At 41.8% G+C, this 21,971-nt stretch overlaps 1 protein-coding gene across 3 annotated transcripts in view; it reads left to right on the top strand.

The window, feature by feature from the left end:
- GCM1 (glial cells missing transcription factor 1) overlaps nt 1-21,606 on the top strand; it is a 52,862-nt gene extending 31,256 nt beyond the window's left edge. For all 3 annotated transcript variants that reach the window (XM_060615750.3, XM_060615751.3, XM_060615749.3), the window contains exons 2-6: nt 528-743; nt 12,320-12,572; nt 13,613-13,725; nt 14,746-14,874; nt 16,628-21,606. In XM_060615750.3, the coding sequence (XP_060471733.1) occupies nt 669-743; nt 12,320-12,572; nt 13,613-13,725; nt 14,746-14,874; nt 16,628-17,365 (1,308 nt within the window). In that variant the 5' untranslated portion in view covers nt 528-668 and the 3' untranslated portion in view covers nt 17,366-21,606. The remainder of the gene's footprint in view (nt 1-527; nt 744-12,319; nt 12,573-13,612; nt 13,726-14,745; nt 14,875-16,627) is intronic.
- Nucleotides 21,607-21,971: the final 365 nt, after the last annotated feature.

Genomic DNA, 21,971 nt, shown 5'->3' with positions numbered 1-21,971 from the left:
AGAGGAATCTGATGAGGATATCCATTGATAATATTTGAAGATACAAAGTGCACACTGGATTTATTGAGGAGAGGAAAAATAATCTCTGTGGCAATTTAGATTTAAAAAATTCTTCTAGATACCTTTGGTTGTGATGTTTCCCACTTGTAACTTGAACCACATGTTAGCTAATGTACAAAAGTGTATCCATGAAAATAACTCCAAGCCAGTTCTTCCTCCTGCCCCAGGGAATATGGGGGAAAAGGTTCTAGTCATTGGCTGCAGATGACAATGGTCGCTACTCAGGCTTTCCCAACCTGGAGACGTCTAGCTGTGAGAAAGGAAGCCCACGCCTGAGGTGAAAACGATGATCATGGTGCTTCTGATTCCCCATGGTCAAGCTTTATTTCAACAAGATACTAATGGCTTCTACATTGTTTTTATTTGTATGCTGGTGCTTGAAAAAATGTCAATGAAACAGGTTTTTCTAGCAGACAAGCCCTGATTTTTATTTCTAACGGTCAGTGTTACTATCATTTATTTTTTAGTGTCAGGAATCAGTCTCCAGGTCTAAGCTGCTTGAATAAAGAGTGGACTGATCAAGTCTACGAAGCGCCTTTGAAAGCAAAAGTCTCAACCACTTCTGCGGGAAGTTGGATAGACAGAAACCTGTGGGTGATCTGACTATCATGGAGCCTGAGGACTTTGATTCCGAGGAAAAAGAGATGTTAAGCTGGGATATTAATGATATGAAGCTGCCACAGGTATGTACTTGTTATAAGAATCTGCCTTCAGCATGTGGCTATAAAGCTGGACTCTTGACTTGCTAAGACCTAGAAGGAAATTGGAGAGTCCAAGCTGGGGAAATTCCTCTCCTGAAAGCTTCAGCTGGGCATCCAATTGAGGAATTTTAAGAGGGGAAGCCATGACCTATAATTTGAGTGGGGTTTTACTTATCAGATGCCCCCCACACACATACACACACAATAGTTATAGACTGAAACAAAGAAAATGCGACTTCCCTTCTCTTTCAAAGTTGGCTTGGCTGATGTTGCCCCCAACTTAGCTAGCTAGTAGAATAAAATCTATGATAAAGTATTTGCCCGTAGATTGACTCTGCAGAGTACACAAGTTCTCATACAACCTTATTTGCTATAGTAATGATTTTAAATTAAATCTGTAACTGGAACGTCCAAATGATAGTGCTTTCATGGGACTTAGCAGCTCTTCTAGAACTTTTGTTGAGTAATACATGGTACATACATGCTGGGTGTTTTCCAGCGACAGAGTGACTTTCATTTCATATTTTCTCTACCTTTATTTTTGGCACTTGACTTTTTAATTCTTAATTTGGTGGAAAACATTAATTGTTTAAAACTGATGCCCTTTCTGGCATTTGAAGGATGCTTTCCTTGGAGGTTGTTGGAAAGGGTGTTGGGAAGGTTGACTGGAGACCAGCAGTACCTTGTAATGAAAAGGCCAAGCTAGTCTTCCTGATTCCAGGGAACAAGAAATTTGGATTATCCCAAGTGGAGCAGAAAAAAATGAGGTTCCATAGTCTTGATTTATAACCATTCCAGATTTCGTTCTAATAAAGACTTCCACATCACTCCAAATTTCACTCTACTGAATATTTTCTTTTGTTTCTGTTTTCTCCTTAAATTCCCCTCTCCATTACCTCTTGGTAGGTCTTGGAGGAGCTGGAAGACACAAAGTGTACCCTACTTTCCACTCATCTAAGGATAGTTAAATAAACCATAGCTAAATCACATAAGTACCTATTGTAAGGATTTGTCCTTATGGTTTCTCTTAATGGTTTATGATTGTTGTAGCTGTTTTCGGGGAAACTTGAAAGTACGTTTTAGTTATTCCTGGTTCAGGGACCTATATTGATGCTTAGTCCTTTTCTTGATTTCTTGATGTAGTTCACAAGTAGAAGGTGCGTGTCCTAAATATCAAGAGTGGAAGTAAGCAGATACATAGAAAATTTACAGTGTCACATCCTAGAGCAGGGGTTTTAACAGGGCTGGAGAACCCTCTGAAATGGGAGGGAACACTGTGTACTAACATGCACTTTTTTTTCTGGGACAGAAGATCCATATGATTCATCAGATCTGTAGACAAAAGGAAGAACCACTTCTCTGGAGGGAAATTCAGGGCTCATAAAAGTTCATTTTCCCCCATGAATTTCCCAAAACAAAAACAGTCTCAGCTACTCAACACATTAAATTCAGAAATTCACAGCAAAAATACACATTCACTTTTGAAAATCATTTATAGTATCATTTATAGTTAATCAAAAAGTTTGATTGCTCATGGAAATAACTCCGTGACCCTCAAGTGCCCTTGTAAATATGCCAGGGAAATGATTAAAAGTGCAAAATCTCTTAATATTTTCTAAGCAGAAACAACACCATCCAAATGTGGGTATGTGCTGGCTCTGGAATCCTATCAAGAACCAGCCGAAGTGAAAAATAAAAAGATTTCTAAGCAGATTAAGTTGTATATTTTGTGAGCATATCTGGAGGCTGAGCGGTTACATTGTGTAAACCAGGGTATGGAGACAAATGCCTGGCTTGGGATTCCAGTTCTGCCTCTTTTTTTAACCTGTAAAGCCTTAGGGAGTTGTTTACCCTTACTGAGACTCCCTTTCCCCTTCTGAAAATGAGGCAGTTGTACTCACTAGTCTCTTATAGAAGCTTTCAGTTCTAATCGTCTAGGATTCTGTGACCTGAGGTTAGGAAGGCAGCCTGCCCTCTAGAACTGGGGGCCCAGTGCTAACACAATGCCTGGCATGTTAACATGCCAGCAAATAACAAATGTGGAATTCATTAGCGAATGGCTCCACTGCTTAGAGTCTGTGGGACTCTAAACAAATCGATTTTCTCAAGTCTCAGTTACCTGCTCGGTAAAAGGAAAATAGTAATTCCTTATATACCTTGCCTCAGTCTCTAAACTCTTTAGAGCAGTGTTTCCCAAAGTATGTTCTATAGAGTATAAGTGACGAGGTATTTTTGTGGGTATTATAAAGAAAGAGAAAACAGAAACACTAGATTCAACAAAGTTAAACAGATTTCTTTGCTGCAGACTTGAAGACTTCCATCCATGCAATGGCAGTGCTCCCAAGGAGAGGCTGTGTTAGGCACTTTGGCCCTGACTTGTTTTTGGCTCTAGAGCCCTCTTTGTGGAGCCCTGCCGGCGAGTAATGTTCCTCATGTCACCTGTTTGGGCACAAAAAATGTGGTTTAAAGGATCAAATGCAATTGCTTGTCATTGTTATAAATTTCCCCAGTGTCATTCTTTGTCACATTCATACAAGGAATTTAGAATTTATTTTTCATGATTTTGTGTTCTTGCCAGAATGATTACTTCTGCAGTGTGTAGGCAAATACCTATAACTTGTAGACCAATTTCTTTCCTGCTAATCTACTCACATGCTTCAAGTTTCAGGATGGTCACCTGAATGTTAATTGCATCTTCTGTTACCCTAAATTCCATGTCCCCTTGTACATCTCAGTTATGTCAAGATATATGGATTAAATTTTGGCAACAGTGAATGGTGACGTCCTCATTAGGACATCTAACATTTCCAAATGACTAGAATGTGCCAGACACTACAGCAGTCTCCAGGGATACAGAGGCCATGAAGCTATGTTAACTTTCATGGAAGGGCTCATGATCATCTGGGCAAATGTAACAAGGTCCGTGCCTGAATGGAAAACCTATGTCATACAGAAAAACGCTGGAGGTACTTGAAAGAGGAAGTCTGTAATTCAGGGCCCCTTGGGCATGGGAAGCAAGGCAGAGATTCTTGCAAAGGGCTTTCTCTGGAGAAGCTGTAAAATGTAAAAGGATTAGGGCAGGGGAAGGAAGCAAACAGGACAGTCAAGGTAGAGCAGGTCACCAATGTCCGAAGGCTATTCAGCCTCTACAGTTGAGGGAGCTTGTGCATAGGCATTCGGCCAGGATATTTGGGAAGTTACTGGCAGGAAAGGTGGCTTGGAAGCAGGCTATCCTAAGAGGATTCCATTGTTTTCTAGGAAGTGGGCAGCCACTAGGCTTTTGGGGCTGGACAGGATCATGATCAGATCCAGGGCTCAGAGTCCACTTGCCCTTGCTAAGTCATCTCTCCCCTCTATTTGTTTCATGTGTGCTTCCTTCTTTCAGCTGCATGTATGTCTTTATCAGTCTTCATTTCACTTGTTTCTGGTCGCTCCTCTAACTTGTGGTTATTTTTATACCATTTCTCCTTACTCCAGCCCCCAGGTACCCACCCCAGAACGGCAGGCACTCAACTTACTCAAAAGCATCATTGATAAAATGTCTCTATTCCAGGGTAATGTGATATACCAATTTTGCTTTCCTGTTTTATTTCTCCTTAAATTACATTTTTCATTTTAAAAGTTCAAATATAATTGCTTTAGGGTTTGCTTGGTCCAAGCAGCATATGTCTGGTGTTGGTTTAGTCTTACCTTCATTAAAAATGTTAATTACAAATTCCTGGAAAGTGGCACAATCTCATTAATACGACTCTAACACTTGACAGCCTTGAATACCTAGGAAAGTTCTTTTTTTCTTTTTGTTGGTTGAAAATTGGGAAGGGAATCACTTCTTTTGCTTCCTAAGTAGTAGCCACTTCAGCAGGGTGCCAGTTTCTGTGAGCACAAATACATGGTGTTCCAGTGGCACCACAGCAGACAAACCCTGAATCATTTTGTTCCTACGCAGGGGCAGTGTTCAGATTAAACCTGTGACCAAGGGTGCCTGGCTGGCTCAATTGATAAAGCATGCAGATTTCGATATCAGGGTAGTGTGTTCAATCCCCACATTGGGTATAGAGCTTACTTTACTTTTTCTATTTTTTTTCATTCATAACTTTTCACTTGGGTCTTTTTTTTTTTCTAAATATAATTTATTGTCAAGTTACCTAACGTACAGTGTATACAATGTGCTCTTGGTTTCATGAGTAGATTTCCATGATTCATTGCTTACATACAACACCCAGTGCTCATCCCAAGTGCCCTCCTCAATGCCTATCACCCATTCTCCCCTCCCCGCCATCAACCCTCAGTTTGTTCTCTGCATTTAAGGGTCTCTTATGGTTTCCCTCCCTCTCTGTTTTTATCTTATTTTTCCTTCCCTTCCCCTATGTTCATCTGTTGTGTTTCTTAAATTCCACATATGAGTGAAATCATAGGATATTTGTCTTATTTCACTTAGCATAATACCCTCCAGTTCCATCCATGTTGTTGCAAATGGCAAGATTTCATAATATATATATATATATATATATATATATATATATATATATATATCCATTCATTTAGGCTCTTTCCATAATTTAGCTATTATTGATAGTGCTGCTGTAAACATTGGGATGGCAATGATTTCATAATATAAATGGCAAGATTTCATTATATATATATATATATATATATATATATATATATATATATATATCTCCATTCATCAGTTGATGGACATTTAGGCTCTTTCCATAATTTAGCTATTATTGATAGTGCTGCTGTAAACATTGGGATGCATGTTAGAGCTTACTTTAAAAAAAAAAATCCGGGGCGCCTGGGTGGCTCAGTCGGCTAAGCGTCCAACATCAGCTCAGGTCACGATCTCGCAGTTCGTGGGTTCGAGCCCCGCGTCGGTGTCTGTGCTGACAGCTCAGAGCCTGGAGCCTGTTTCAGATTCTGTGTCTCCCTCTCTCTCTGACCCACCCTGTTCATGCTGTATCTCTCTCTGTCTCAAAAATAAATAAACGTTAAAAAAAAAAATTAAAAAAAAAAATCCATGGCCAAAGCCACACAAAGTCATTAACTCACAAAATCGCAAGGTTTAAGTACATTCTTTCATAGAGAAAAGATTTTTAAAAAATATACATAGGCTAAACATAAATACAGGCCAACCTAAAACCTAGTGAATCAACCACAAAAAAAGCCATGTCTTCAGTTAGTTAATTCCTGGACCGTGATTTTAGCCAGCAAGGTTGTCTTTGCCTTAAACTCGTAAGCAAAGGTGAACCTTTGAGCTCTTTCAGTGAATTCATGTGGTTAGTGTAATCACAGTGAGCCAGTAATCGTAATCAAATGTGTCTTGGTGTCAGGTAAACCAGATTCTGGATCTCTTGTCAATTATTATCTGCCTGCGTGATCAGGCATTGTTGGTCTGACAGGGCCACCTGTGACTTTGTCCTCCTTGTTGGTGTTCTCCTTGATCTATGCTGGGCCCCCTTGGTCATCGAATCCCCACTGCTGGAGCCAGTTCTGCCACCCCGTGCTTCTGGTGTGATGGGGATAGGAACATTACTGCATCTGTGGTAGGAGAAACTCTTCTCTGGGTGCCTTCCAGAAGGTCTCTTGGTTAGTCAGTAGAGTAGAAAAGGGAAGGAAGAAGAGAAGAGAGAGGTAGGTGATGAAGAATATGGAAAGTGGGGTACTCTGGCCCACCTTAGTGTTGTCCAAGCAAATAAGGAAATTTTTGTTTTGAGTTTTGTCCCTTTAACGAAGGTAGGAAATTGCCGTGTTAGCCTAAGAAGTTATTTGTGAGCTAACTCGAAAACATTTTGTTGAGTTGAATTTCTTCCTTTCATAACACTTGAAGTTTGGTTTCCAGTTGGCCAGAAGAGCTAAGTTCCTGAAAAGTTGTATATAAATCAAAATGCTGGTCGAATTTTTTTTTCCCTGTGTTCCATAAGTAACATCCAATTTTTTCACTCTTATCTGATTTGCTTAAAGGCATATCTGTTTGCTATCCCTGTTTTATTTGGAAACATTAATTATAAAGAATTAAGCTATGAGGAGGCTGGGTGGCTCAATTGGTTGAGCATCTGACTCTTGATTTCACCTCAGGTCATGATCTTATGGTTGTGAGACCGAGCCCCAGTTTGGGCTCCATGCTGTGCATAGAGCCTGCTTAAGATTCTCTCTCTCCCTCCCTCTCTGCCCCTTCCCACTTGCATATGCAAGTTTGTGCATGCTCTCTCAAAATAAAATAAACTTTAAAAAAAGAATTAAGCTATTCTTAGCATTAAAGAAAATCTGCAGATAATTGCTTTATATGAGAGTGGATTATATTCTAAGTGAAATCTATTTTAATGTAAGTAACAACATGATAATGTAGGTGTTTTGATGCCTTATTTCAGAATTTTGGTTTTCATTTTATTAGTTTTATATAATAGTATATATTTAATTCTTAAGGGACCCTATTAGAACTTTAAGTAGTTAAACTAAGCAGAAAGAGGAAGGATGGGTGCTCCAGAATTCCATGGAGTTGCAAAGATTTTTAGTGAGAGGATTAGATCTCTTAGTAAAAAAATTAGAGAAGTCATAGAAATGTTAGTTAAACCCCCAGTGATGTTACCCATGAGATTATAAAATATAAATTACTTAGATTTACATGTTGGAAACCTTAAGAGTATTCCCTTTAAATTATAAACTTCTTAACCAAGAGGAAAAATAAAGAGTTACTCATGAAAAGTTAGAAATTAAAATAAACAGATCTCTTGAAAAGAAGAAAATATTTTATGGAGATTTGCTAAACAAGATTAAGAAATGATTATTCTTTCTTTTTAAATTTTACCTGTCTGGTGCCTTAAATTTACAAGGCTTTCAGAGATCACTATCATTCATTTGACACCTGAGTTCCTTTGAATTATTGGAATCTGGGTTTTGTCTTAATTTCCACGTCCACTAAGCATTCGACTCAAAAGACTGGGCATAGAGAGTAGCTTGATACGAATACATTTACTCCTAGTAATTTTCTCAAGTCCATACATTGTCAGAATTATTACTGCATTACTGATGAAACTGGAAAAGTAGGCTGTCAGTGGAGAGGCTATCAGGGGGAAAAAAAAAACCTTAAAAGATAGTCAAATGTAGAGGCACCTGGCTGGCTCAGTCAGAAGAGCCTGTGACTCTTGATCTCCAGGTCACGGGTTTGAGCACCACATTGAGTGTAGAGATTACAAAAACAAAAAAACAAAAAAACAAAAAAAAACAAAAAAAAAAACTTAAAAAATGAAAAGATGGGGCCGCTGAGTGGCTCAGTCAGTGGAGAGTTCAACTCTTGATTTTGGCTTAAGTCATCATCTTCCAGTTCTCAAGTTTAAGCCCTGTGTTGGGCCCCTGAGCTGACAAGCACAGGGCCAGCTTGAGATTCTTTCTCCCCATCTCTCTCTGTTTCTCCCCTGCTCTCATGCTCACCCTCTCTCTCTCTCTCTCTCTCTAAAAATAAATAAATAAACTTAAAAAAAAGTGTTTAAAAAAAAAGACAGTCAAATGTAGAAAATACCATAAGCTCTAAAACCTCAACAATGTCAAAATAATTGAAAACACACAGTGTTCTCCAGCTACAAAGGAATCAAACTAGAAATTAATAGCAAAAGGAAATAGGAAAATCTGCAAATACATGGAAACTAAGCAATATATTTCTAAATAATCCGTAAGTCAAAGAGGAAGCTTCCAAGAGAGATACATTAAACTGACCTGGGGGGAAATACAGTGGAGATCATTTCTTCCTCCGAACATCTGAGACACTTGTACGTATAAGTTCCCCTCCTGGTTTGTGCGGTTTATGGTGCTGACCAGCTGCAGGGGCCACTCACGTTTAAAATGAAAATCTCCATTTTTCTACAAGTTTGCTTTGCCCTTTTCTCTGCTATCCTGACTGTTGTGCTTTGTGTTTGACCAGTAGATCTTTATAGTCCAAATTGTTAAAGATCCACATCTGAATGTTTTTTTTAAAGTTCATTTCTGAGAGAGAGAGAGAGAGAGAGAGAGAGAGAGAGAGAATCCCAAGCAGGCTCCAAGCTGACAGTGCAGACCCCAACTTGGGGAGAGAGAGAGACAGAGAGACAGAGAGAGAGAGAGAGAGAGAGAGGGAGAGAATCCCAAGCAGGCTCCGAGCTGATAGTGCAGAGCCCAACTTGGGGCTCCATCCCACAAACTGTGAGATCATGACCTGAGCTGAAAGCAAGAGTCAAACACTCTGAGCCACCCAGGTGCCCTCACATTTTAATGTTTTAACCAGAATTTTTATTACTTCAGAAGATAAATACCGTGTGTTCTATGGTATTACTGTGACCACAGAAAACAAGAGGACGTTGTTTAGAGCCTTGGGTTAGAAGGAAGAGAAGGGGTAGGGGGTAGAACAAGCTGGAGTGGGGCTGCCTGAGGTGAAACTTACTTAGCTCAGAATTACCAGACAATTGGGGGAGGGGAGGGAAGACCTGGAAAAAGCCCACAATCCATTCTGCACCTTAGCCTGGGCATGAGTGTTTTCTGGAAGCTCTGTTGTGGAGCAGAGGGGACTCTCTGAACACCACACTGCCTTCTCCTTGCACAGCTTCCTGTTCCCACACCACGACAGGTACAGTGTGGCAGAGGAAGGGCTCACCTGTGCCATTCTGAAAAAGAAGGCTGTGGAAGAAGTTGTGCCACTAAAGCTTTTGCTTTATAGGGGCTTGGACGCCCATCTTGCATTTGGCTTGGCAAAGTTGAAAGCATGAAGTGACATCTTTGTGGGTCTTCTCTCTCCTGAAAGTCAGTGGCTCTTACAACAACACTGCTTGTGGCCTCAGATCTAGTAAAGTAACAGCTAAAATTGATACAGGACCTGCTGTGCTCCAGGCACTGTTTCAAATGCTTTGTGTATGGTAACTCATTCAATCTCATAACATCCCTATGAGGTGGGTACTCCTGTTCCCTCTGTTTTACAGAGCAGGACGTGGAGGCACGGAGAGGACAAGGAACTTTGTTAAGACTTCACAAGGCTGGCTGCCTCACAGGTCTTTTTTTTTTTTAATTTTTTTTCTACATGTATTTATTTTTGAGAGACAGAGACAGCGTGAGCAGGGGAGGGGCAGAGAGAGAGGGAGACACAGAATCCGAAGCAGGCTCCAGGCTCCAAGCTGTCAGCACAGAGCCCAACGCGGGGCTCAAACCCACGAACCGTGAGATCATGACCTGAGCTGAAGTTGGACGCTTAACCGACTGAGCCACCCAGGCGCCCCTGCCTCACAGGTCTTAACCAGGAATTAGGAACCATCCTGTAATGGGCCAGACAGTCTCGGCTATGACTACTTGACTCTACCGTGGTAGTGTGAAAGTATCCACAGACAACACTTAAATGGATGAACATGGCCGTGTTCTAATAAAACTTTATTTACAAAAACAGATAGTGGGCTGGATTTGACCCATGGACCCTAGGTTGCAGACCCCAGCTCTTAACTGTTAACTAGCACTACACCTCATGTACATGAAACCTCTCATTTATGTTTCCTCAGATTCCTGTCTGTTCCCACGACATTCCATTCAAATGGCAACTGTCATTTTAGGAAACTTACAGTTTACAACACATCTGCTCTTCGCAGTATTTTTTGAAGAATGTTTTATCACTGTCCAAAGAGTTTATTTATTTATTTATTTTGAAAGAGACCAAGTGGGGGAGGAGCAAGGAGAGACAGGGACAGAGAGAAAGCCCCAAGCAGGTTCTGCACTGATAGCACAGAGCCCAACGTGGGGCTCAACTCACGAACCGTGAGATCGTGATCTGAGCCGAGATCAAGAGTTGGACACTCAACCAACTGAGCCACCCAGGCACCCCTCACTGTCTCCATTTTAGAAAAGAGCAGAATGAGGCTTCAGAGACAGTCACTTGCCCAGGGTCTTGTGTTACGAAGTTCTTTGGCATGTTCTAAACTTGAGATCTAACTCAGTAAACACCAACTTTCCCATGCTGCCCTTCCATTCTAATGTTGATGTTCGCTTTTTTCCTTCTAAAATGCTTTTTTCTCATAGTCTATTTTGTGCTTTCTTGTTGGGGAATCAAAGGAGAAGCACCCTGTCTTCTTGTGAACCTTATAGAATCTTCTCTCTGAGCTTTTAGAATCTTCTTGATGAAAAGTCTTATATCATGCCAGGTCTCTGAGGGCTATGGGGATGGACACAATCTAAGCTTGAGTATAGAGACTACTTAATGATTGTCATTCTTTTTTTTTTTAATATTAAATTTATTGTCAAATTGGTTTTCATACAACACCCAGTGCTCATCCCAACAGGTGCCCTCCTCAATACCCATCACCTACCCTCCTCTCCCTCCCACCCCCCCATCAACCCTCAGTTTATTCTCAGTTTTTAAGAGTCTTTTATGTTTTGATTGTCATTCTTAAGAACTAGGAGGGATCTGTCAAATGCAGGATCTATGCACCAAAGGGCCAAAGGAATGTGAGGCTCAGCATCAGTGACTAACATTTATTTAGAATGTAATCCATGGTTGGTGCTGTGCTTAGTATTTTTATATATTATCATCTTCTCAGAACCACTCTTGGGGTAGGCAGGTCTCATTATCCTTCTGCAGATGAAGAAACAGAAGCAGAAAAAGCCCAACAACATATGCTATAAGGATTGAATGTAATGTCTCTCTGACCTTTTTGAGGAGAGCTTAGATGTTCATGTATCGGAAATACTGCCAGTGGCTGGGCAATAAACAGAAGTTTCCAGCCAAAGTAAACTCTTCCTTATTCCTCTGCCTTGTTTGAGGCCCATAGATATGCTAGCAGAGAAAAAGGAAGAAAATCTCCCCAGGAGAGACAGCAGCTCTCAGAACCCTCCCTAACCAGGCCTCCTCAGTTTTCCCAATGCTTATCTCTGGTGCCTTTGCCTAAACCCTTAGCATTCCCAATAAGGTATCTACAGTGTGGTATGAGACATTATCTCACTACCCTGCCACGATGTTTTCCACTGTGATTGTGTAAGAGCACAAAAATATTACTTCACCCTCAAAAATTCTTTGTTTTTAATGTTTATTTATTTATTTTTGAGAGAGAGCACAAGCAGGAGAGGGACAGAGAGAGAAGGAGACACAGAATCTGAAGCAGGCTCTATGCTCCAGGCTCCGAGCTGTCAGCACAGAGCCCGACACAGGGCTCGAACTCACAAACCATGAGATTATGTCCTGAGCCAGAGTCAGATGCTTAACCAACTGAACCACCCAGACACCCCTCACCCTCAAAAATTCTTAGTGGGAAACGGTCAGTTAAGTCTTATCACCAAGTTCTAGAGAAACATCAGTGGCGTAGAATTCAGGGGAAGCCGGGAGACTTCCAACTTCCGAAATTACAACTCATTTTGGTCCGGGGAGCAAGTCTTCTGTAGACACAGCATCTTCTGTTCCTGCCGCCGCGCTGTGCCCAGCTCCTGCCGTCAGAACGAAACCCTGGTTGGTCTTTGCCAAAGGTCTCGGCAGCTCTTGGTGCCAAACCATCTTCGCATCTATGAACAGTTGTGTTTTCTCGCTTAAAATACAGCAACATTGTTTGTGTTTCTGTCAGAACGTGAAAAAGACCGACTGGTTCCAGGAGTGGCCAGATTCCTACGAGAAGCACATCTATAGCTCAGAGGACAGGAATGCGCAGCGGCACCTGAGCAGCTGGGCCATGCGCAACACCAACAACCACAACTCGCGCATCCTCAAGAAGTCCTGCCTGGGCGTGGTGGTGTGCAGCCGTGACTGCTCCGCCGAGGAGGGGCGCAAGATCTACCTGAGACCTGCCATCTGCGACAAAGCCCGGCAGAAGCAGCAGAGTGAGTAGGGTCCCCTGGCACAGTGAGGAAGCTGACATCCACTAGGAGGCTCCTCCCCAGAGGCCAGCACATCCCAGCACATCCCAGCACATCCCGAGGGGTGTGGAGTGTGTGGAGACCAAGGTTGTTCCTTATGTAGAACACATTATGGAGAGCCGACCAGCCTCCTCAACCCCCAGTATCTGCCCCACGGATCTGCTGTGCCCAGAGCACCCACCAGTAAAACTGCTCCCCTGGGTCAAGGCACCTGACTCCAGGCCTCTGTTAGAAAGCAGACATGTCACTTCAGGGGCGGACATGAGTTCATCGTGCACCCACAGAAAGTTTAGGTGAAAGTTGTTCGCCACACTTGCCATCTTGGGAATGGGGCCGAAGATGAACTCAGTGAATGCTTTGATCTGGAGTGGGAGCGGCAGGGCTGAGTTTGAGATGAGACTCCATGCCACGTCCTTTAGATCCATGCCATAATCACGTTTGCTTGGTTTTTCTTTATCGTGTTCCTGGGATTTTGAAGCAGATACGTTCAGCATTCCCTGTGTCTCGCCCACTCCAGCCCCCAAGTTACCTCACGTTCTGTCCTTGTAATTTGTCTTTAAAACTTACTCTCAGGAAAGGATCTGCTATCAGTCATTTACACTTTAATGAAAATTTCGTGGCTGTGCTCTTTCTCTCCTGTGACTTTGCTCCTTGACCCTTAATTCTAATTATGAAGTGAAAGAATTCTTTCCTCTTCTCTACCAAGAATTTCAAGTATCAGTAAATAAGTAGGGAGGGATTTTCTGCTCAAAGAGCTCTCCCCTGATCTGTGAAATACCCTGCTGTGGAAAAAACTGCTTCCTTTTCCCCCTGTGTGAGACCTGGGCTGGGACACTTCAATGGCCAGGCCTCCTAGGGTCAGGGGTAATGCCCAGGAGGGGATGAAAGCTCATAAAGCTGTGCCCACCTATATTCTCTGCCATCCTGGAATCAGGCCTGCACTGCTAGAGTCGCACAGAGTCAGGAGTCAGTTGACGTGGCCTCCCTCCTCTGCTCTCTTACAGGGAAACGCTGTCCCAACTGTGATGGGCCTCTCAAGCTGATTCCTTGCCGAGGCCATGGGGGCTTCCCGGTCACCAACTTCTGGAGGCACGATGGACGCTTCATATTTTTCCAGGTTGGACTGGATTTAGAGTGAGGAGATGCCATTTCTCTTTCATTCAAGCAATGTGTACAGAGCACAGGGAGAAGTTTCGTACAGGAAGTGGACGGGTGGAGAGCCTGTACCAAGCCTGAGGCCCACGCTGGGCAGGCAGATGTCTATACCCATACCTCAGCAGACGCACCATGTACCAGGGAGCCAGCTGACTCTGCCTCGGGCTTCTTGGGAGAGGCAGCTGTCAGTACTCCTATCCCACTCGGGCTAGCGCAGTGCAGGGGCATGCAGTTGGCTTCAACAGACCCGAGGTCGAATACCAGCTCTGACCTCTAACCGACTCTGTAAACCTAAACATGTTACTTTGCTCCCCTAAGCCCACAGTTTTACATAAAATGTGGATGTTAAGAAGGACTTTACGGGGGGGCGGTGGTGTAAACAGAATAGAGCGTAGCCTCTGATGGCCGACTGCCTGGGTGTCAGGATCAGTGTCCCTGCAGAAAGAGAATGTCCTGATTTGCTAGGGTGTGCCAGCATCTGTGCTACAACTATTTCCACCATGGCCCACTTGAAGCCACCAGCCATTTTTAACAGCCAGCTCACAGAATTCCTGAAGGTCCTAGAGCTGGCTCCCCACTTGCTAAGGGGGTTGCCTGGCTGGTATAGTTTCTCCATGCTTCAGTTTCCTACTCTGTGAGTGAGGGACAGTAATAATGGTGGTAATACTAATGTGCTTGAAGGTAAAATGAGATCATGTGTTTGTGACCGCATCCTCTACGTACCATAAGAAGCACTTAGAAAGTGGCCCTTGTGATCATTGTGGATATGACTTGGCCAGATGTGCAAGAGGCACCATGGGAGGAAGGGGCACCATGACCAAAGGCAGGCAGGAAAGCACATGGTGGGTTTAAGAGGTCTCATCAGTCTCATGACAGTCATCAATGGCAACAACGCCCCGTCAGGTGGCAGGGCACAGGGTAAGCCTTTATATACCGTGAAGTACAATCTTGTTATTTATTTTACCTCCCTGTCTCCTATAAGTCAAAGGGAGAACACGATCATCCCAAACCAGAAACCAAGTTGGAAGCTGAGGCAAGAAGAGCAATGAAGAGGGCACAGACGGCATCCTCCTCTGTCTCCTTAAAGCTGAAGGGGAGCCCAGAGACAAAGGTAACCTGTCCCCCTATTTGTTCATAATGTACAACTCACCATCCATGTGGTGAGGGCAATAGATGTCCCTGGTCCCTTCCCACCTACCAATGAAGTTAAAATCATACTATCCAGCTCATCTACAAGCTAGCATCCACCAAACAAATGGAATCTGGGGGTTTCCTCTTAATTTCTACCATCTTTGTGGTATGTTCTCAAATGTTCATTAAATCCCATATATTTTTAGAATCATCGTCCCCACTACAATTGAAAAAAGAGATTTGGATTAGTACTTAACCTATATTTGGCACTTTATCTTTCGGTTTTATCAGAAAGGAACCTAAAATGATCACCACAAAATAATTAGCCTTGTGTTTAGAATTTTTACCCCAAATTTCCATTCTTCCTCTAAATAGAATATTTCCTCAGCACATTGTCTCAAGATGAAAAACCCACTGTTCTGAAAATAATGGCCATCTGGAGGGTTGGGGTGGGAAAGCCAAACTGTGAAGTGAAGTCTGTGGGTCTGTGGGCATCATACCATAGGTTTGTGGGTATGTCTGCCTCACAGTGGTGCTAATTCCTGTATTTTACTACTGCTCAGGGCTCTACATTTCTTTTCATGAGAACAGAGATGGAGTCAGTCCATCCCTAGAGGTTGTAAATGTGTCTCACATAGGAAAAAATTGTCATTTGAGTCTGTAGGGAAATGTGAGTCCTTGAAACCAAATGGCTGGTCCCTCGTCCCTTCTCCAAGCCATGGGACAGGTTGAAGGACATTTCCTCCCAGTCACTCTGGCTGGTCATGGTCTCTCCACCTCTACCCTCTTGTTACATAAACAAAAGGATAACTTAATTCTCAACCAGATTCTTTTCCTGTGACTTACTGGAAGGTAGTACACTTCCTTCATTTATAAAAATAAATTTACTACTTATATATTCTACAGGTCCTATTTATGATTCAACAAAATTCCCATGAGTTCAGAGAAAAATCTTGAAGGAAAAAAATAAATAACCCTAGTCTCTCAGACTGGAAACAGCACTAAAATACAGGGAAGTCAAGGAGGGAAGTGATATATGTGTGTGTGTGTGTGTGTGTGTGTGTGTGTGTGAGAGAGAGAGAGAGAGAGAGAGAGAGAGAGATCCCCTGAGAGTTATACTGAGTATAATATAAATCTTTGAAGCCATGATTTGATTCTTCTTAAATAGTCTCTTGCAAGTTCCTCACAAAGGCAGTTAGAATATCAGATTTGTGCTTGAGGATGAAACATTTTATTTTTTTATGATTTTTTTTTCAATGTTTATTTTTGAGAGCAAGAGAAGAGAGTGTGAGCGGGGAGGGGCAGAGAGAGAGGGAGACACAGAATCTGAAGCAGTCTCCAGGCTCTCAGCCGTCAGCACAGAGACCGACATGGGGTTCGAGCTCACAAACTGTGAGATCATGACCTGAGCTGAAGTTGAACACTTAACCAACTGAGCCACTCAGGCACCCTGAGGATGAAACATTTTAAACACACTCACTCTCCTCAGAGTAAAAGGAGTAAGAGTAATTCAACTCTTACTGGTTAGTAGGCTTTAGAGTGGAAATGGAAGAAGCTTCTTTCAGGCTTTAAGTAGTTGTGGTAAGACTCCCCTGTGCATTTGTGCTTCAAGTATGTGAGGAATGAGGAAAATCGGATGGAGCACTGATTTGTGTGGAGTAACTCTGGGTGCCTGTGGTAGTTGTGTCAATTTGCTTAACTTATTAATGTGAGCTTTTCACTTTCCTTTCTAGTCTCTTCCAGGTGAAACACAAAGTTGGGGAAGTTTACCTTTAACTTGGTCTATCCAGGAAGGCATCCAATTGCCTGGTAGTTACGGTGGACGTTTAATAGCTAACACTCCCCAGCAGAAGTCACTGAATGATTCTTTATTCTTCTCCAAGAGTTATTGTTTGGGGGGAACCACTGGTCTGGTAGACCCCGCTTCTACCTTGGGCCCCACTAAACTCTATGAGAAATGCAAATTGTCCAGTAGTTGGATTTATAATAGTGGGGACCTGCTTCATCCTGTTTCTGGAGTCTTCTCTGACTACGATGATCGGCAAACATGGAATAAAAACACTGCTTTGGGGAGAAATTCTCTTAATGACAATCATTGTCCCAATTATCCTTTTGCTTTGACCAGCTGGCCTTATGATTTCTCCCCTTCTCAGAACTCTTCAGAACCCTTTTCCCAGCAGATTCCCGTGGAACCACCTGCAGCCGAAAGTAGCTGTCACCCACTATGGCCAAATCCAGGGGGTGATCTTTACGAAGAGAAGGTGCATGTGGATTTTAACAGCTGCTACCCTTCCACCACATGCCACTCACGTCAGGAAGACCCCTTTCTCCTCACCTATACCCCCCACCCCCACCATCAATATTCATTGACAGGCAAGAGCAGCGAGTGGGATTTTAATGAAGAAATGAAGGGCATGGGTTTGGATCACTACAACAATGAGATGCTTCTAAACCTCTGTTCTTTAAGATGATCCAAATAGAAATCCTTGGACACTACTAGCAGGAATGTAATTTAGTGCAGACGCTGTGGAAAACAGTTACAGAGGTTCCTCAGAAAACTAAAAGTAGAACAACCATGCGATCCAACTATTTTACTTGTAGGTGTGTATCCACAGGAACTGAAATCCTTATCTCAAAGAGGCACCTGCACTCCCATGTTCACTGCAACATTATTCACAATAACCAAAGTACAGAAACAACCTAAGTGTCCATCAACAGATGAATGGATAAAGAAAATATGGTGTGTATACACACACACACACACACACACACACACACACACACACACACATATTCAATGGACTATTATTCAGCCACACAAAAGCGAGGAAATCCTACCATTTGGGATGACATGGATGGACCTTGAGGGCATTATGCTAAGTGAAATCAGTCAGAAAGAAAAAGACAAATACTGTATGATCTCACTTACACGTGGAATATAAAAAAATAAATGCAGACTCCTAGAAACAGATCAGATTGGTGGTTGCCAGAGGTGGGGGATGAGAGGTGGGGGGTAAAATTCAGTGAAGGAGATCAAAGGATACAAACTTCCAGTTTTCAGATAAACTAAGTTCTGGGGATGTAATGTACAACATGATGACTCTGGTTAATAGTACCGTATCGTTGTATATTGGAAAGCTGCTAAGAGAGTGGATCTTAAATGTTCTTATCACAAGGGAAACAATATTTGTAACTATGTGAAGCAATGGATATTAAGTAAGCTTCTTGTGGTGAAAATTTGGCGGTAATACATATATCGGGTCATTATGTTGTACATCTTAAACCTATACAATGTTATATGTTAATTGTATCTCAATAAAACTGGAAGAAAAGAAAAAGGTGACCCAGATTTTTTACAACCATTCAAAATAACTGTTTTAGTAAATTGCTGAAAGAATTTATTTGGGAAAGAGTTTTCAAAAACATAACCACACATAAATCGAAATTATGACAACAAGCAGAAGGCACAACTTCCTTCCTCACACAAGGAATTTGGGTGCTCCTCCATTCCAGTCCTCCCATGCTTAGTGAGGAACTCATCCCGTCTGTGGAAGGAAATGGCCTCTGCTTTTTTTTCTCCCCCCACACTACGTGGGGTTCTCGGCACCTCTGCTGCCTTAACTGTTACATTTTCATTGTCCTTGAATCCTATCAAACAGCAGAGATGTGAAAAGCCCACCTACCTAGGAACTCACATATGCCTTCTTGAAAACTGAGGATGAAGCAACAGAGATTAAGGGTAAAAGAGCTTCGGAGGTGTAGAAAGATGAAGATTCTACCACTGAGGTATTTAATGCTTTGTCTAGTATTGTGGGATTTGTTCATGAAATATGTGTTTTCTGGTTGATTTCTAAGACTTGTCAAGACAAGGAGTATGAACTAATTGCATCTAAGACCATGAGCAGCAAGATTAAACAGCCACAGGAAGAAAACTCCCCATGGGGCCAAATGGCCTCTTGATCTTTCCCCACTGCCTTCCCCTTCCGGGAAGGCTTAGATTTTGTCTTACTTACCTTTGTTTTTATAGGGCCTAACCAGTGCCAAGTTCATGATACGTGCTTGAGAAATGCTTTCTTAGAAAAGTCCTTATGTAATTAACATGGCCATGGTTGGCCCCCTGTATCTGGATGCCAGTTCCTCTTCTTTGCTAAAGTATTTTATAGTGAAAGATGAGCCCGGACATAGAATCTGGAAAGAACTGTGCAATAAACAAATATTTTCCAAAATTAATTTGCATTGCTATTTGAATGATAACCAATGGACATAATACAAAATTTGGTTCCCGGTCTCCTCCTTAAGGGAATATTGACTCATTTCTTGTCTGTTCTTCCAGATATATATATATATATATATATATATAGAGAGAGAGAGAGAGAGAGAGAGAGAGAGACAGAGAGAGAGAGACAGAGACAGAGAGAATCATACCAGGTTCATTGCTAGCATGTCTCTTGTCATTTGGGGACACAATCTGGACATCAGGTCCTTATAAGCACATAGGACCACAGTTGCCTCCTTTTTAATGGTACAGAATACATTACATGACTGTATTATAGTTAATTTAAATAGTCCCCTATTAGTAGACATTTAGATTGGGTTGAATCTACTTTATTTTTTGTCCACGTGCATAAAACTTGCATGTTCAGTTTAGCAGAGTTCTAAAGCAAATTCTTATACAAGCACTATCCAGGTCAAGAAATAGAACTTCCTCCTAGTTCAGTAAATCAAGGTCCCCTGGTTGCAGCCCCCAATCTCACCCACTCCTGATCTTAAACCCCTTCCTGTATCCTGAAGGTAATTGCTGGAATGACTTTTTATATTTTTACTGCCTTTGCATGACTATTAAAGGACAGTTTGGTTTTGTCTTTTGGGGGGAACTTAAATAGAATCATATGGGAGACTGTAAAAAAAAGTATTAAAATATAACATACGTACAGAAGAGTGCACAAATCATAGTCTACAGCTCAATAAATCACAAGCACACACAAATCTAGCCATCACTTGGTTAGCATATATTCTGCTCAACATTGTGTCCGTAAGAATCAGATTGTTGTGTGTAGTTGTAGCTGGTTATTTTCACTGTTACATTACATTTATTTATTTTTTTCTTTTTGGAAGTTTTATTTTTTTAAAGGTTTTTTTTTTTTAATTTTATTTATTTATTTTGAGAAAGAGAGAGAGAGAGAGAACACAAGCAGGTGAGGGGCACAAGCAGGTGAGAAAAGGAGAGACAGAATCCCAAACAGGCTCTGCACCATCAGCACAAAGCCTGATGCGGGTCTTGAAACTACGAACTGCGAGATCATGACCTGAGTTGAGATCAAGAGTCAGACATTTAACCGACTGAACCACCCAGGTGCCCCACATTTATTTTAAGTTTTTTTATTTAAGAAATCTCTACACCCAACGTGGGGCTCAAACTTGACCCTAAGATAAAGAGCCACATGGTAAGCCAGCCAGGTGCTCCTCAATTTATTTTTATTTCACCCCAAATGTCTTTTTCCCGTGCTCTAAAATAAGGTGTCTGCTTGCTAAAAATTTTGGCTCAAAATTCTTTGAGAAAGTAGTGTGTCATGAAATTCAGCTCCTTTCTGAGATTTCCAGGGTTTTGTATCTCTTCATCCTGCATGGTCCTTGAGTATATACAACCACTGGATCTGAGAGTTTGAGCTAAGTTTAAAGGTCACTTGTGCAACAAGTGTCTGAAGACACAAGAATCTCTCTTACTATTTGCCAAACAAAAGTTTACCCAGCATGTTTTCATTGCTTTGCAGAGAAGGGAGGTTCTTTTCTTTAGAGCATAATCACCAAATAAAAACAATAGACTTAAAGTGAACTTTAATGTACCTTGAATGTTCTGATTTTCCTTGTTTTTCAAAGGGAGAATTCTTATTCTTATTGTTCCACCTCTGAGCAGGGATGGAGTAGATTAGTGTGTGGGTTTAACTTTTTTTTTTTTTTAACTGGGATATAATTGACCCTACCATATTAGTTTTAGCTACACGACATAATGATTTGGTATTTGTATATATTGTGAAATGATCCCCACCATAAGTCAGCATCCATCATCACACAGGGTTACAAGTTTTTTTCTTGTGATGAGACGTTATAAGATCTACTCTCTTAGCAACTTGCAAATATATAGTTTCATTTTATCTCCTGTGCATGTTTAACTTTAGCAGAAACTGCCAAACTGTTTTTATAAAATGGCTATATATCATTTTGTATTCTCACCAGTAATGTACATGAGTTCCCGTTGCTTCTTGACCCAGTCTTTTAAATTTTAGCCATTCTAATAGGTAGGTAGTGCTGTTTCAGTGTGGCCTTAATTTGCATTTTCCCTGATGATGTATGATGTTGAACTTCTTTTTGTATGCTTATTTGCCATTTGTATATCCTCTTTGGTAAAGTGTCTATTCAAAACCTTTGTCTACTTTTTTTTAATGTTTATTTATTTTTGAGAGAAAGAGTGTGAGAATGAGTGGGGGGAGGGGCAGAGAGAGAGGGAGACACAGAATTGAAGAGACTCCAGGCTCCAAGCTGTCAGCACAGAGCCTGACATGGGGATCGAACTCATGGACCGCGAGATCATGACCTGAGCTGAAGTCAGACGCTTAACCGACTGAGCCAGAGCCTGACATGGGGATCGAACTCATGGACCGCGAGATCATGACCTGAGCCGAAGTCAGACGCTTAACTGACTGAGCCACCCAGGTGCCCCTGTCCACTTTTTTATTGGGTTGATTTCCCAATAAAAAAATTGTAAGAGTTATGTATTCTGGTTATAAGTCTCTTATCAAATATAAGTTTGATTTTTTTTTTTTTTTTTTTTTTTTTTTTTTTTGGAGAGAGAGAAGGAGAATCCCATGAGGGGCAGAGAAAGAGATAGAAGCGGGGCTCACCTGGGGCTTGCATTTTACCCAAAGTGGGGCACAAGCTTACCTGATGTGGAACTCGAACTCACGAACTGTGAGATCATGACCTGAGTTGAAGTCAGATGCTTAACTACTGAGCCACCCAGGTGCCCTAGATATTTCCTTTATATCTTTTCGATAAAAGTCTATAATTGGACATGTCTTG

The sequence above is a fragment of the Panthera onca genome, chromosome B2 (assembly GCF_046562875.1).
Source record: "Panthera onca isolate mPanOnc1 chromosome B2, mPanOnc1 haplotype 2, whole genome shotgun sequence".
In the NCBI taxonomy this organism is placed as follows: domain Eukaryota; kingdom Metazoa; phylum Chordata; class Mammalia; order Carnivora; family Felidae; genus Panthera; species Panthera onca.
The sequence above is the reverse complement of the archived record's forward strand: the minus strand, read 5'-3'. Positions and strand labels throughout refer to the sequence as shown.